The sequence below is a fragment of the Triticum urartu genome, chromosome 7A (genome assembly GCF_056163025.1).
Source record: "Triticum urartu cultivar PI428250 chromosome 7A, HENAU_Tu73, whole genome shotgun sequence".
NCBI classification, from domain to species: Eukaryota; Viridiplantae; Streptophyta; class Magnoliopsida; order Poales; family Poaceae; genus Triticum; species Triticum urartu.
Window position 1 is genome coordinate 499,929,471 of NC_141879.1, and position 16,527 is coordinate 499,945,997.

Here is a 16,527-nt window from a genome sequence, read left to right on the forward strand (position 1 = left end):
CTGAAAAAGAAAGAGAAAGACAGTTTCAAGAATATCATGTTCATAAGTCGGCAATTGTAAGCATTTATACATAACAATTTTTTCAGTTTTACAAGTTGCAATATTAGAACAATTAATTACAAAATGCAATATTCCTAGATACCTAGGTTTAAAGAAGTCTTCAACACCATACTAGGGCAAACAATGAATGCCAAGGGTACAAGATGGCAGATTCATACCGTGCAAGATGTTCCAGTGGTAGAAAATGGAGAATCAACATTTGCTGTTTTAAAGATTGCATTCCTCTACAATGGTGAAAAGTTTGTCGAAGACCTGGAAGATTCGACAGTAAGTTTATATAGATTTACTTATAAAGAACTTAAATGCACAAACTCTAATAATATACTTCTCTTCTCGGCAAAATTTCACAGGATAAGGTCGAAGACTGGAGAGCAGAGGCAATGTACATTCTCTTAAGTAGCGAGATGAATCAAGTCAAAGCTAGTGAAATGGGTGACGAGATTAGCAAGATCTTGAGCAAAAATGAAGACTAAAACTTTTGATTTAGCCCGCGAGGCTAATTCTATCTAGACGTGACAAAAAAGTTTATCAATAACTCACATTTCTGTGTAATGTAGTTAAAAATTGCGTGTTCATGTTGAAAAGAGAACTATTTTCGATAACGGTGCCTCTTATATCATCAGAGTGTCAGTAAACTATAAACAACAATGCCTCTTCTTATTTGTACAACAGCAGTGACTCCCAAAACGAACCTTTACACGTGACTCTGGAAACCACCCTCCCATGGCCTTGTGCTACCAAACCCTGGGTCACCATGCCTCCGGGCAATATCCACACACACATACCCTTACGCGTGACTCTGGAGACCACCCTCCCGTGCCTCCAGAGGTGAAATGACCTTTGTACTATCAAACCCTAGGTCACCATGCATCCGGACAATATTCACACACATACATACCCTTACGCGTGACTCTGGAGACCACCCTCCCGTGCCTTCAGAGGTGACATGGCTTTTGTGCCACCAAACTCTGGGTCACCATGCCTCCGGGCAATATCCACACACACACATACCCTTACGCGTGACTCTGGAGACCACCCTCCCGTGCCTCCGAGCAATATCCACACACAAATACCAAGAACGCCTCAACCGTGGCTAGCTCCTACGCACACGTGACTTCACATGCTTTAAACCCGTGCCTCCGGAGGCAACATACCAATGCCTTCGTAGTATACACACATGTGAATGCCCCTTCAAGATGTTTATGAAAAATTGAACGAGCCGGAGGTTCCCTCGCGCCAGAGGCGCCATGCCACACGTCGACGTACAACGCGCCGCACGAACCAGGACGCCACACGACCAACACACGCTTCGACCTATTCCCCCCCTGAAGATGTTTATGAAAAATTGAACGAGCCGAAGGCGAGCCGGAGATTCCCTCGCGCCGGAGGCGCCGTGCCACACGACGACGTACAACGCGCCACACGAACCAGGACGCCGCACGACCAACACACACTTCGACCTATGCCCCCCCTTCAAGATGTTTATGAAAAATTAAACGAGACGAAGGCAAGCCGGAGGTTCCCTCGCGCCGGAGGCGCCGTGCCACACGACAACGTACAACGCGCTGCACGAACCAGGACGCCGCACGACCAACACACACTTCGACCTATGTCCCCTCTTCAAGATGTTTATGAAAAATTGAACGAGCCGAAGGCGAGCCGGAGGTTCTCTCACGCCGGAGGCGCCGTGCCACACGACGACGTACAACGCGCCGCACGACCAACACACACTTCGACCTATGCCCCCCCTTCAAGATGTTTATGAAAAATTGAACGAGCCGAAGGCGAGCCGGAGGTTCCCTCCCGCCGGAGGCACCGTGCCACACGACGACGTACAACGCGCCGCATGAACCAGGATGCCACACGACCAACACACACTTCGACCTATGCCCCCCGTTCAAGATGTTTGTGAAAAATTGAACGAGCCGAAGGCGAGCCGGAGGCGCTTTTCTTCAATTTAGTAAAGCCTGTGCCTCTTCTAGTGTTCACTTGTGCCTCTAAAGAAGTCACATGATTGAATGATTCCGGAGACTGCTGTTTTACATTAAAAAGTTACTTTTTTTCTTTACTTGAAAGGTCACATTTGATAGTGTTGGTAGTCCCCGCCCGTAACTACCCCATAAATCTTCATTAACCGGAAATATAATGGGAACAAAAAGGGAAACAAGAAAGGGAAACAGGGAACTAACCGCGCAAACTAGTATTTTTTTGTGTTTTCGCGCGAAAAGGGAAAACATAAAATTCTGGTAGTTCGGGGGTCAAACTGCAAAACGCACCAAACCACAAACCGAAAAGGGAAAACCGGGAACCAACCGCATAACTGGTTTTCTCTTGCGGGAGGGCTCCCGAACCGCTCGTTACGAGCGCTCCGTTAACTAGTTGCTCCCGAGGAGGGCAGTGTTTTTTTTTGAGGGCCTTCTGTTTTAGGCTTTAGCTCCGTGTGCGCCCAAAAAACTGGCCCACGAGAGGCCCAGTATCTTCTCTGGCAAAACAAAACCAGCAGGCAACGACGCAGAGCTCGTACCTCTCGTGCGCGCCGCCACAGCACCTGCCTGAGCCCTAAACCCCCAACGCGCCCACCACCTGCGCCGCAGCCGCAGCCGCCGGCGAGATGGGCGGCGCGCGCTCGCAGGTCAACAAGGCGCACAAGACGCGCTTCGCCTCCAAGGCCTCCCGCCACTCGCACAAGATCGGTACAGCACAGCTAGACTCCTGCTCCTCCCTCTCTCGGGAGCTCCCTACGTTTTATACATCGCTTTTCCCCTCTGTAAAACTGCAAATCTCACTGGCTGCCGGGGTGCTGCTGTGTCCGCAGATAAGGTCAGGAGCGGGAAGCCTGCGGGCAGCCACCGCGCCGCCCTCAAGGGCGCCCGTGCGGCGCGCCTCCAGCACAGCAAAGCGGTGAGACGCTCTAGCTCAGCGAGCTGCCCCCTTGTCTGCTTTAGCTGCGATGGTCAAGCTTCGGCTATATGATAGAGTTGACGAAATTTGTTCATATCCTTTATGCTGTTTGGTAGTGTATACTTGCTAGCGATTATACTAGGCGGAAGTAACATACTAGAATTTGTTCGCTTTCATTGAGCTCCGTCCTGTTTTGATCATTTTGAAACCAGAATTCTGTGGCCTAACAATAAACTTAATTTTGCAAATGTGAAACTGTAACCTTCTGTATTTTGCCTATTAGATTGCTTCAATTTGTATAAATTGTTTTGGTTGAGTCCGAATGTTTCTTCTGCCAAACAAGCAGTAGGGACTCATGCCATGTAAAGAATATTTATGTTGATAACATTTTCTTGGGCTTAAAATTTAACGAACTTCTTTTCTTCCAACCTTTATCTGTTCTTGCTAGATAAAGGGACAGCCTCACAAAATTCATTTCAATCTGCACATTCTTTTCGTTCAGTTTGTATTATTTTTAAGCTACATGTCTTTCATCCAAATGAGTTCTGTTATGTTGTTGGATATGTTTTATGTTGGATTTTCATTGATTTGGTGTTTAAAGAGTTTGATCATTACTATCATCATTTTCCATTCTTATCCTATTGCCTGAAATATTTTTAACTGGGACGCAGATCCGTGATCAGAAACGCGCTGCCTTGCTAAAGGAGAAGCGGTCATCTAATGGCTCCTCAAGTGCACCCCGTGTTATTGTCAGTATTCTTGATCTTTGCTCTCGTTGTCCTACACTATTGGCCATTTGTTATTGTTTCCTGCTGTCACACAATAGATATAATCTAATCTCTGGCTGTTGCAGGTTCTTTGTGGCCTTTCCTCATCTGCAAATATTGGACCACTTGCCGAAGATCTTTTGACATTTGCAGCAGGAGGAGATGAGAAACTGACTTCCAACACCGTTGCTTCTCCCGCCTATAAACTTCGAACCACGGTTAGTTCAGTAGGAATAGAGTACTAAAGATGCTCGGTACATAGTGCAAACATTTATTTCCAACCATTCTATTCTGTGGCTATTCATGCATCATTCTGCTGTATGTTTGGCCATGACTGGGCTGCACACAATTCTCATTATATATGTACCTGAGTTAATTTTAGTGTTTAGTTTTTTCTGTTTATTGAGTTTAGTTAGTCAATTTCATTGTTTTATATTCATGATATTTGTTAAGGTACTGCAAGCACCATATGGCGATCTCACTTCATGCATGGAACTGGCAAAGGTATGCTCTTCAACCAAACTCAATATGGCACATTTATGTTTTATTGGAATTTCTTAACTCTAATATCGAACATGCAAATTGTATTTTCCTACCTAGGTTGCTGATTTGTTAGCATTCGTAGTGTCAGCAAATTCATTATACAACAGCAATTCAGGCAATCCAATTGATGAGTTTGGATCACAATGTCTATCTGTTCTTCGAGCTGTGGGCTTACCTAGTACAGCTGTTTTCATTCGAGTAAGTTCGCCATACCGAGCTTTTCTCACTCGAGACGCTATCTCATGAATACCAATCTAATTCTTTAATATTATCAGGATCTTCCATCAGATACCAAAAGTAAGCAGGAATTGAAGAAAGCAGCGGTTTCTTTCCTTTCTCCAGAGCTGCCTGAAGATTGCAGGTTCTATGCAGCAGAAACTAAGGATGATTTGCATATGGTAAATTTTCTTTTGTTTTATTTTTAAATGGAGAAACATGATGACATTTCCTTCTTTTATGTATTCATTCTATAGTCCTAATACTCCTTCTGATTATTTATCACCGATTTGAAATTTTCCAGTTCATGCGGCTTTTCAAGGAGCAACATCTTTCATCACCGCATTGGAGAAATCAGAGACCCTATGTTATGTCTGAGGAGGTTGTAAGAACTTCATCCCACTTTCATCAAAAAGTTGTTAACTGTTATTTTGTTGTAACATAAACCCCTACTGCATTGGTGTTTCTCATCTTAGATGTTTCTTTGAGTATACTGTTTCTGTGTAAGTATGGTACTGTTAAAACACTTGGATAAAACTTAGGTTGTGATTTGTCACATTGGCTTTGATTCCAAAAAAATTAGTTGCAGTCCTAACAATAAAAAATTATAACTCATGGTTGTGCTTGTTCTTGTAAGTTCTAGACCAGCTGACTATATTCTTACTAATTTTGTACACAAACTACTTCCGTGAGTTCACCTACCACTGAAACTCGCATACTTCGTGCAGAGGAGTTTTAATTTGACCCTCCCACCATGCCCTCTAAGAATTGCAGTTACGGTTGCGATCCCGTATTTCAGTTACAAATTAGGCTGAATATCAAAGCAAATCATACTTTTCATTAGATTTGCCTTTAATATTATTACATGTATTGTTAAGATATACCACTGTATCTCTCAATTTTACTACCTCTACAATATCACCCAACTCTAGTCTATGCTTCTTGCAAAGTTTATGTGCACCTGCCTCCTTTTTTATTTGACAATTGATGGTGCTAACTTAAGATCTTTCTTTCAGGCCTGCATAAAACCAGGTGACAGTATGGGATTGTGCACCTTGCTTGTGTCTGGATATCTGCGGGCCCACAATCTTTCAGTGAATCAGCTTGTGGGTGATCTTTGTTTTAATCTTTATTGGTAGTCTTATCTGCTTCTTGTTCTAACACCTGCTCCATCAAAGGTACATGTGTCAGGTGCTGGTGATTTTCAGTTAGGACAAATTGATATCCTGAAGGATCCATGTCCTGTTAGTGAGAGGAAAAACTCCGATGTAATGGATTCAGATGATAATCAAATTCAGGTTTGTTATTATAGGATAAATGCAGAGTTCTAGAAATTGGATAGTGCAGTTACATGTATATTACGACATGCTGTCAGGGCCTCCCCTACAATTTACTTTCAAAAGAAGAAATGTTATCATGATATAGAATCATCCACTATATGAGTCCTTGTTTTTTTCCATCTTACATACAGTTTTTACTGATCACGCTCTGGTAACTTCTCATTGTTCGCCTGTTTCAGATTATTGATACCTTCGTTCCAGACCCCTTGAATCAGGAACCATTACTTGTTGAAAATATTCCAGATCCTCTTGCAGGAGAGCAGGTGATAATTTCCCCGATCTAGCTTAGTGATTTGATAAGCCATTGTTTTGTGTTCTTTCACTTTTGCGGTTGAAAAAGGAAATTGTTGCCCTTTTCAGAACTTCAATTTAGTGCTTAATTTCTGTTGGACAGTGATTACTTCCAAATTTCATCACACGTGGCACTGAGATGTTCCTTTTTGGTTTGATGAATTATTTCTTTATACATGAGATGCTTGACACATGGCCTACTGATTCTTTATTGGAAGTGTTCTTAAAAATGGTCTTTCCCTTCAGCAGGCGCAACACCTGTTTCAGTAGATAGGGTATATGCTTAAGCATAGCATATGGTATATTTGTTTCTGTTGGGCCCATCTTTTTTGGGAGCATTTGTCAGATTTTTATATGATCCACTTTACACTTCCCAAGGCTGCAGAATCTCATGAACTGTGCTGTTTTTCCTTGTTGTGCATACTACGTCAGTTCAAAAGTTTCCTCTTTATATTTGTTGATGACACTGTTTTTCTTTTCAAGTAAAGTCAAACTAGGCAAATCAATTGTAAGTACTAATGTGCAGTATTATTTGTTTTTGGTTAGACTTGGCCAACAGAAGCTGAGATGGAGGAAGCCTATGAAAGCAATAAACAAAGAAAGGTTGTAAAGAGGAAACTTCCTCGCGGCACATCAGAATACCAGGTTCACAAGGCTATTGAAGATTGAATATTTACTCTTAATATAGCCCATGATATTTTTATTTAAAAATAATATTAATGCTATTGGCAGGCTGCTTGGATTGTTGATGATACAGATGATGAAGGTGATGATTCTGAGAATGACAATCCAGATGGTGCTGGAATGGTAATTGATGAGAAAGATCACTCAGAGCACGACAGCGATAGTTCAGATATAGATGCAGTGTCTCACTTCATGGAGAAATTTGATCAAGAAACTATTGGGGGTTCTGAGATGGGAGTAAGTTACCTTATTTCTTGTCCTTGATCTGATGACGTTACCACTATTTAATGCACTTGCTCCATTCGCCAGCCTTTTACTGATTTAGCCAATACATGGCAATACAACTCTTGCCTTTGGAATGCTTATGTTTTTATTTTCCTCCCTTCACATTTTGTTTGCCATGTTTTTTTTGTTTGTGACTGGTTTTGCATGATAGAGAAAACGTAATGTGGGCAGGGAGGGTGAGAGGGATAATGTAAGAAGGATCTAGCGAAAAAACTCCAATGCTCCTACCTAGAGAACTATAGTTCCCAGTGGCGCTGGACTGGAGTACTGGACTGATATTTCCCACCCCATCTGGATCCGGTTGGGACTAGATATGGGCAACATTTTAATATATGTCTTGATGCAAATAGGTCGTTAAAGGTGTAAAACTTTCTGGCATGAGTCATTGTACAAAATTACTTTTGAAATGAGGGATTCAAATGTACACTTACTCAACGCGATATTTTATACTATATATTTGCTCAAATTAAATCAACTTAAGTTACTTAAGTTGATTGGTAAAGTTTAAATAATCCCCAAAAGTTTTCTGGCCCACCTTTTGCAACCTTACATGAACTGTTAGTATGGAGGGAACATTGTCTTCCTGGGGTACTGCTTTGCTCTTCTGTGCTGTTCTGTAAATTGTGAGGTGTGCCTTGCTGGCCTTCTGAAATTACTGTGCTCTTATTTTACTCTTTGGATTCCTTCATCAATTTTTAGATACACGCCTCAAACTAAATGCACCTTTGTGCATTTGCAGGATGATGAAAATCTTACCAAAGAGCAGATAGAGGAAGACATCAAGAGAATCAAAGAATCTAATGCTGATGATGAAGGTATGGGTTTTCAACTGCCTTCAAGTGTTTAAAATCCCTTTTAGTAAGTTTAATGTTCCAAATATCGGCCAGTTAATAGGCATCTCGGTAAATTAATCGCTACTCGGTGGGTCACCGAATAACTGATTAACTGATTTATCGGCCGATTCGCCTATTATCCCTACCCAGCACCCAACCGATACGGTACCAGTTACCGGTATCCTGAACATTGGTAAACACACCACATAGAGGGTCTAAAACCTGGTTCCTGTTTTTGGCACACGTTTCCACCTAATTCCCAGTGCCAATCAGTATGTAGCAAACTGTAGACCCCTCCCCCCCCCCCCCCCCCCCCCCCCAAAAAAAATACTGGCCCAGAAAAGGTACAAAAGGTTTCTAAGTTTCAATCAAGTGATGAATATTTACTCATGACGACATAACTGATTCTTGATCTTGCCAATTCATGAAGTATTGTGTTCTCCAGTAGGAAAAAAGAAGGAATTAGTCAGATTAGGTGAAGACTGGTCATAACTCATAATAACCTGACAAAACTCGGTTTTGGAGAACCCAGATTGTAATAGTCTTTATTCTTGAGATCTTTTTGAGGACACTACATGTTTCAAAAGCATATTCTATGCTATTTTGCAATATGGAGAGTTGGTGTTGTCAGAAATTAATCTTTGGTATGACAGATGACAGCATGAATTAGGAAGCTAATTTTATTTCCTTTTATCACCCTATTATTGGCGTGTTATTAATTATTAATTTTGAAGAGCTATGGTTGCTTTGGGTTTCTTATGTGAAGGAACATAAGAGTAAATTCCCTATAACCATAACTTTTGGGCCAATGTTAACGCACACAGCCACTATTTAAATTTCATTGCCGTGATCCTCAAGCTACTACCACCAATGAACCCGTGTGCCACCCTGTTCATGGACCTACACCGCTTACTCGTGGCCCTCAAACCGCGACGATGATAGCTGTGCCAACTGCCACCACTATCGACACTTGCTAGTGTGCTGACATGTGGGATGGAAGAGGGTTCTATCTGTCATATCCCATTGTATTTAATTTAGGTGGCAGAACTGGGTTTCTTGACCCATTGCCCCAAAAGTTATCATTATATGAAGCTAAGTTAAATGGTTATGCGTGTCCATTGGCCCAACAGTTGTGTCTATGGAAATTACTTGAAGATAAAAATGGGCCATTAAAATATTGTGGATAAAGAACCTGGGCTTGGAACTGCCAAGACCAAGATTCTTGTTAGAATCATTGTGTCAATGTACTAACTCCTTGGAGGGGTCACCCAGGAATCAACTTAAGTCTCTAGTCTTATTAATTGTTCCAGTTGATTCCTGTTTGGTTGACTTCTAGCTCCAGGTTTGTTACTATCCCTATACACTATGTGATTCCTAAATATGACATGCATATCTTATATAATGTTTCAGAATTTCCTGATGAGGTGGAGACACCCTTAGATGTCCCGGCAAGAAAACGTTTCGCAAAATACAGAGGTCTAAAATCATTTAGGACATCATCCTGGGATCCTAAGGTGCGTATGATTTTGCTATTACTGCCTAGTGCAAATTTAATATAAACTTTATGTATGTCAGGTGACGTGGTTGTTTCTCCCCATTTTATTGACCTCAGGAATCTTTGCCACCTGAATATGCAAGAATATTTGCATTCGATAAGTTTACACGAACACAAAAGCACGTGCTTGCTAAAAGGGCTGAGCTAGATGAAGAAAGCTCAAAGGATTGTGCCCGAATAGGATCATATGTTATGCTTCACGTGAAAAATGTTCCTACAGATGTTGCCTCCAAACTTTGTCATCCATCAAGAAGATTACCTGTGGTTGTTTCTGGTCTTCTTCAACATGAGTCGAAAATTTCAGTTCTTCATTTCAGGTATTCATTTTTTCATCTACTTGACAAACTCACGTGGTCCAATTTTCTTTAAGTATGCATATACTAAGTTGTGTATTAATTTTTATTGATGGATCCTGTTAGTGCGTGCTTATATGAATATTGGCATGCTGTGCATGTGAACAGGCTGTAACATAGTTTCATTCAAAGCACTCATTGACGATTCAATATAATTTGGATGTTTGGTTAGTGTAAGTTCGGGAGTAATTGTGTTATTCCTCAGGATTCCCTTGGCTACTAAAGTGGTCTTGTGTAGGACGTTCATACTAACTTGACAATAGTAAGCCAGTATACCTCCACTAGCTTTGTGTTGACTGTTGTCTTATTGTACACATTATGTGCATTATCTTGGGTTTCCAAACTTGTATTTGTTTGCTGGATACATAATGCTAGAATGCCCCTGCACTGAGCTTTAATTGGCACTTGCTATTTATTGCAGCATAAAAAAGCATGACTCCTATGAAGCTCCTATCAGAAGTAAGGAACCTCTTATTTTCAATGTTGGATTCCGGCAGTTTACGGCAAGGTAATGAAAGTTCAGCCATACCATTGAGAATAATATACTCCCTCTGACAATTAGTATGGATCGGAGGGAGTAGATTTTTTTTTCATTTTTTGTATAGGTATATGCCGTTGCACTGTATAACCAGAGAAGTATCTTACTGATTGTTTTGACCCTTCTCTAGGCCACTATTTTCATCTGACAACATCAATTGCAATAAGCATAAGATGGAGAGATTTTTACATCATGGGCGATTTTCTATTGCTTCCGTCTATGCTCCAATTTCCTTTCCACCCGTTCCTCTGATTGTTTTGAAGAACATAGATGGGCAACAACCTGTCATTGCTGCAGTAGGTACACTGAAAAGTGTGGATCCTGACCAGATTATTCTCAAAAAAATTGTTTTGACTGGGTAAGTTTTGGTAGCATATTTTACAAGGCAAATATGCCTGCAACTTGTACATTGTTTTCCTACCATATTATGTACTTGTGTCCACACAGTTTCATTTGTAGAACTGATTATTGAATGTTATATTTCTGTATTTTTAGAATTAATTATATGTAGTTGCATTCATACAAAATTTGGTTCCCATCATAGTCACGGTGCCCCAGTTGGCTCCAAGTCCCTCCCCTCTATTAGAGGGTGGAGGGCTGATGTAGGCTTGAACCAGGAGGTATCTTTCAGTTTTTCTCCTATGATGAAGGCCTTTTAAGTGGACCTAGTTTCTTTCGAAGTCAAAATATTGGGCGATTGGTTTCTGAAACTACTCTTATCTATACCATTAGTGCTATATGTAGAAGGGGATTCATCTATGGAGAAATGGGAACATATCTTGCAATTTTGTTTGGTTGGAGGATAGAATAATAGAGCTAAACCAACTGTTACAGTAGGTTCTACGCGGACCTGAAGTAGGTGCATTTGTACTTAATTTTACTGAGATACTAATACTATGCTTTATAGAAGAATAAACAAACACATTCTTTGAGGAAAAATATAGAATACTATTTTTTTAGTTGACCAAAAAATGATCAGAAACTGGCTGGTTAGCGCCCTAGCCTAGCTCGGCAATTCTTCAAAGTTCCTCGCTCGGTAATTCTTCAAAGTTCATGTTCTTTAGAATGTTCAAAAGGGGATATATCAGATGATGCGGGCTGCTTAATCTGTCTAGGGTTGCAATCTTGTATTTTTTGTTGTTTCAACCTGAACTGAACAATTGCAATCTGCCCATCTTGGAATTTTTCTTGGGATGCTCAGGATGAAATTGACATAGATTGATCATATGAAAACGTTCTCAGTTGATGCATACACTTAACTCAGGATAGGAAGAAGGGAAATTGAAATGTAATCAATAAAAATTAAAGCCAAAATAACAAGTTGTAGATGGGAGAGCACAGATTCAAATGGTTTTGGCTGAAACTGTTTTCTTGTCCCAACACATTATGTGAGAAAAAAAAGTATTCAGCCTTGGAATTTTTCTTGGAAGTTGTTCTTCCTGGTCATATTTTGAATACATGCACCGCTGATGCTTCCACTTGATCTACTGTGATATGCGTAAAGTATTTCACCCCTTGAATGGTTCTTGTTTTGGTTTCATCTAATCAATGCTGTCCTATTTGACAACTTGTGCAGGTATCCCCAGAGAGTCTCGAAACTCAAAGCAATGGTGCGGTACATGTTCCACCACCCAGAAGACGTCAGATGGTTCAAGGTGAGTGTTTCGGTGTTGTATCGATATATCCCATCACTTTGTCTTCACTGCTAGTAACACACACCATTGTTTTTTGCAGCCTGTCGAGCTGTGGACGAAACATGGCAAACGCGGCCGGATCAAGGAGACTGTCGGCACTCACGGTATGTTTGACTGATCCCGCAGCCGATGTATTGGTGCAGTTCGATCTGGTTTTCTGTGTCTGAACCCTTTCTATTCTTGCCCCCAGGTTCCATGAAGTGCATATTCAACAGCAGCGTCCAGCAGCATGATACCGTGTGCATGAGTTTGTTCAAACGAGCTTTCCCCAAATGGCCAGAACAGTTCTATCTTCAGATATAAGAATACTCGTATACTTTGCATACCGGCTATAAAGGGTGCGAACGAGCTTCTGGCTCTCGGTGGATTGTATCCCGTAGCCCATGGAAGTGGAGTGGTGGCGCGTGCTTGTTTGATGCAGCTCATATAGGTCTTGTACCAAGATGGAGGGAGATGCAGCTTTGCTGTGTGTTGTATTGCCTTGACTGTTTTGTCTGTTTATGTTACCAACATGGCTGGATTTTGGGCATACTGATAATACCTCTCAATTTAGTGTGTTGTTTTCTTGCACCAGCCATCTGCTTGTGTGTGATGCATAGCTCTTTCTGAATTTAATATTGGTTCGCAGTTATGCAGAGAATGGCTTTGTAGCACAGTGTTTTGTTTCGATGTAAGATAAGTTACGGAGGTTCAGATTTTCCATTGGAAGAAACGGTTGTGCTCAGCCGCTCAGGGAACAACCTTGGAACATTTCTCTTGGACAGAAATAACCTTAAACAACGTAGTATACGATCGTTCATCTGCTTCCTTTTGTTCCAATAAGATTGCAATTGTGTGGCTGGCGTTTTGTATCCGAGTGCAGACTGCTTGAGTTGTACTCCCTCCGGGTATCTAGACAAATCTAAGACAATAATTTTGTCTAGATACGGGTATCTAGACAAATCTAAAACAATAATTTTGTCTAGATACGGGTATCTAGACAAATCTAAGACAAGAATTTTAGAACGGAGGGAGTATTAAGTCTTTGCAGAGATTACACTATAGACCACATACGAATGTATATAGATACATTTTAGAGTATAGATTAGTGAAATCTCTCCAAAGACTTGTACTCCCTCCGTCCGAAAATACTTGTCATCAAAATGGACAGAAAAAGATGTCTTTAGAACTAAAATACATCTAGATACATTCCATTTTATTTATTTTGATGACAAGTATTTCCGGATGAAGGGAGTACTATTTAGGAATCGGAGGAAGTATGTTGCACATGTTTGGCGCCTTTGGCACTTCCATCCACGTTTGTCACCACTTGAGGTCCCATTCTCATATCAACTAGCAATTTGAGAATGACAGACATTGCTGCTAGTTGATCTGTCCCATTCTCATATCAACTAGCACTTGTATCCGAGTGCAGACTGTACTTGATTTTTATGTTAGGTTGCAAAGGTTTGGCGCCTTTGGTGATAATATGGCTGCTTGGATCTGGAGAAGATTAGCTTTGCGACACTTTGGAACCTACATTGTCATTGTCAAATCAACTAGAATTCTGACTTCAAAATCAATAGATCAAGAGGAGATGAGCATAGAATAAAGGACGAGGAGGAAGGTGAAAGTGGCATCCGGCCCAACGCCTCACAGCCTCCAAATATGGAATGACCTTTTTGGCCAAAATCATCATATCGGCGATTATTATGTCAAAATCTATGTACTTCGCCTTGAATTAGCTTTTGTCGCACAGCGAACTGTAGCTGATTTTGTCTGAAGCCCAAACAAACAGGGCCCAATTCAGCTTGGAGCATCGAACCGCATGCATAGAGGAGCATCGCGAAGGGGATATGTAAGGCGGCGGAGTTGATCGACCCTGGGACGGGCCAGTGGGATGTGGCGCAGGTGAATGATATTCTCTGGCCGATGGAGCTGCAAGCCCCCTCCGTCATAATTTTGAAGATGGTCGGGTGTACAAGATGACAAGCGCGGTATACTCATCCATTACCAGCTTGAGTATACCCACCACAACCAGGACCTCAAGTGGTGAACGTGGATGGAAGTGCCCCAGCGATGAGAATGGGACAGCAATTGCTCCTGCCATATGTCACTGCAGGAGCGGAATGTCAAAACAGAACAAATTTAGAACTACTAGCAAATAAAAACCTGCAATTAACCAACTGTGAAAGCAGGAAATTAAGCAGAGTAAACCAGTAAGTAGAATCAAAGCAAATAGCAGTGTGACATTTGAACCGGCAGCACATAATAGCACCTCCCATGCCCCACCCAGCCTCTCTAAATAAAACTCCCCCAAAAATAGATCCCAGCCAGCCATGGATGCTGCTGCTGGAGCTAGGGGTAAACTCTGACAAACCATTGCTGCGCTGCTACTCGACATTTTTTCAGATGGAGTACTATCTACTAGTACATTTTACATTGGCATTCTCATATCAACTAGCAATTTGACTTGATTCAGTGGATCAAGAGCATACAAGAGCCAAATTTAACTTATACTGTAGAATAAAGGACAAGGCCATCAGCTCATATCCTCATCAGAGGATTCACTCCCTCCCGTTGTTGCATCGAATTCATCAGAGTCACTGTCCTGATAATAGAAGGGAAACTGTATATCTTCCCTGCCCATATCGTATATCCCTTCTAATGGGTGCCTCAATTCACCCATTCCGTGGTTCTCACATGCATAACATTCACCTGCCAAAGTAAATCACAAAGTTAGAATCTTTTTAGGTCCACTACAAGTCATAAGGTGAAAATTTTGCATACCATATTGATCTTGCTCCAAAGGATAACAGACATAGCGTTTTATCATGCATATCAATTTGACCTGAGCGAAGTACATAGCCGATGTCCAATCAGCTGAGCCAGGCTTCTTTGTCTTGACAGTAAAGTTGAAGTGATAAAACGTCTTCAAATAATGCTCCACATGGAAACATTGATGGACAAGCTCGTCAAATTCATAATCAAGTCCCTAAGATGAAACAAGTGTTAGTCATACTTCTCCACAGTGCCAACAATAAAAATGATTTAGAGCAGAAATGGAGAACCTTAAGTTCATCTTTGCTCTCAATGTATCTTCTGAAAGCCACCATCGCCTCCTCGCTCAGCCATCGTTTCGCATTTGCAGCAGCTTCTTCCTTTTTAGAAGCATAAGTATGTTGCCCTCGCGCTTCAACTGATTGTGTTTGTTTTTCAGCTTGTTTATCTGCATATCGTGTATTAGCTTGATAGTCAAGTGGCCAATATCCTCGTGCTTGGAATAGTTGAGCTCGTTCTTGATCTTGTTTTCTTGCAAATTCTATACTACCTTGAAAATCGAGTGGATACAATCTTCCAAGTTTATGCTTCCTAGATATAAAAATATCAGAATGCGGTCAGCAAAACATGGTTAATAATGTAATCTACACATGTACCAAATACAAGGGGCAGGATGCAATACACTGATTCGCAACTAAATTGAACTTGCAGTAATAAACTATAAGCACTCTTTACTTGGATACAGGAAAAAGTTCATGTAATACACCTTGCTTTATTCACAAATGAACCTCTGATTATAGTATTCGTGTATGGGTATAATACTAAAACCAGGTTCTAGAAGTACAGATGATGTGGGGTTCACTATGCATAGCAACTGAGCTAATCTGCATTATGACCTACGAAAGACAGATCGCATAGCTTCAATAAAAGGTATTGTGTTGGCGTAAAGAAACATATCAACACAGTGTTTTCTGAAAATCAGTATCCATCATATGAGATTATGAATCGACTGTTTCAGCATGCATCACCATCCGTGCTTTAGTCAATTTCTATTGTGACTAAATTGGAGGCTTGGAAGTCCTTATGAAGAAAAAACAGTTATCAAATAACAATCTTCAATGTACGAGGAATCAGTGATTATTTCTATGTCCTGTGATTAGTCAGCGGATAATCCATGATTCAGTTTAGGTGGAGGTTGAGATTCAGAAGAAACAACCCAGGCACACACCTGGGCGGCAGGCCACAGCCAACTGGTTGTGGTTGACAACCGGATCCTGGATAAACTACAACCAAAGTATCAAAATAAACACCTAGTAACAGACTGCCTCACCGCCAACAATAGGTTTCAACACAAAAGAGAGAGAGAGACACCCAAAGAGCGCGTCCCTGAGACTGGGCTGGGATTGTAGCGAAATTAAACTTGAGGCTTGGGCGTACTATCTCACTGTTGATTGAGCCAGTTCACAAACTACAGTAGTATAGATAGAAGAAAATAAACGGGCAGGGAGGTGAAGGGGAGGAAATCTCACCGAGTTCCAGTTTCACTCCAAGAGGATCCGTCGCTGGCCATCGCGAGGAGGGCGGAGTACAACCTAGAAAACAAGTTTGGGTCTCTCCCTCAATTTAGGCGATGAACACTTTTTGTTTTGATTTCTATAGGGAACAGGAGGCCTCCAATTCCACGCTTTAATGCCCGGAAGACCGAAA

The 16,527-nt window shown here is 41.4% G+C and overlaps 2 protein-coding genes across 3 annotated transcripts; one reads left to right on the forward strand and one right to left on the reverse strand.

The window, feature by feature from the left end:
• The first annotated feature begins 2,552 nt into the window (after positions 1 to 2,552).
• LOC125524730 (pre-rRNA-processing TSR1-like protein) lies at positions 2,553 to 12,630 on the forward strand. The gene is made up of 21 exons (XM_048689768.2): positions 2,553 to 2,753; positions 2,876 to 2,961; positions 3,633 to 3,710; positions 3,815 to 3,946; positions 4,182 to 4,232; positions 4,329 to 4,469; positions 4,547 to 4,669; positions 4,792 to 4,869; positions 5,504 to 5,593; positions 5,666 to 5,785; positions 6,007 to 6,090; positions 6,665 to 6,763; positions 6,851 to 7,039; positions 7,827 to 7,902; positions 9,331 to 9,434; positions 9,533 to 9,792; positions 10,250 to 10,336; positions 10,497 to 10,724; positions 11,943 to 12,021; positions 12,101 to 12,164; positions 12,251 to 12,630. Exons 1-21 carry the CDS (start codon positions 2,672 to 2,674, stop codon positions 12,361 to 12,363), a joined length of 2,364 nt encoding a protein of 787 aa, XP_048545725.1. The 5' UTR covers positions 2,553 to 2,671; the 3' UTR covers positions 12,364 to 12,630.
• Positions 12,549 to 16,527, reverse strand: LOC125524733 (uncharacterized). 2 transcript variants are annotated; one of them, XM_048689770.2, is made up of 5 exons: positions 16,350 to 16,527; positions 15,371 to 15,411; positions 15,111 to 15,268; positions 14,830 to 15,034; positions 12,549 to 14,757 (listed from the first exon to the last, which is right to left on the reverse strand). In XM_048689770.2, the coding sequence occupies exons 1-5, from the start codon at positions 16,388 to 16,390 to the stop codon at positions 14,582 to 14,584; spliced, it is 621 nt and encodes a 206-aa protein (XP_048545727.1). In that variant the 5' UTR covers positions 16,391 to 16,527; the 3' UTR covers positions 12,549 to 14,581. The 2 variants fall into 2 exon arrangements, with proteins under 2 accessions (XP_048545727.1, XP_048545726.1); XM_048689769.2 differs by having other exon boundaries at positions 15,111 to 15,411; positions 16,350 to 16,525.

Bases quoted from the DNA above. Each gene is read 5' to 3' on its own strand.
- LOC125524733 (XM_048689769.2), bottom strand. From the start codon at position 16,390: ATGGCCAGCGACGGATCCTCTTGGAGTGAAACTGGAACTCG. The intron at 15,412-16,349 runs GTGAGATTTCCT...TTTTATATCTAG, and splicing joins TGGAGTGAAACTGGAACTCG to GAAGCATAAACTTGGAAGAT. The intron at 14,758-14,829 runs GTATGCAAAATT...TTACTTTGGCAG, and splicing joins TTTGGAGCAAGATCAATATG to GTGAATGTTATGCATGTGAG.
- LOC125524730 (XM_048689768.2), top strand. From the start codon at position 2,672: ATGGGCGGCGCGCGCTCGCAGGTCAACAAGGCGCACAAGACGCGCTTC. The intron at 3,711-3,814 runs GTCAGTATTCTT...TGGCTGTTGCAG, and splicing joins CAAGTGCACCCCGTGTTATT to GTTCTTTGTGGCCTTTCCTC. The intron at 4,670-4,791 runs GTAAATTTTCTT...GAAATTTTCCAG, and splicing joins CTAAGGATGATTTGCATATG to TTCATGCGGCTTTTCAAGGA.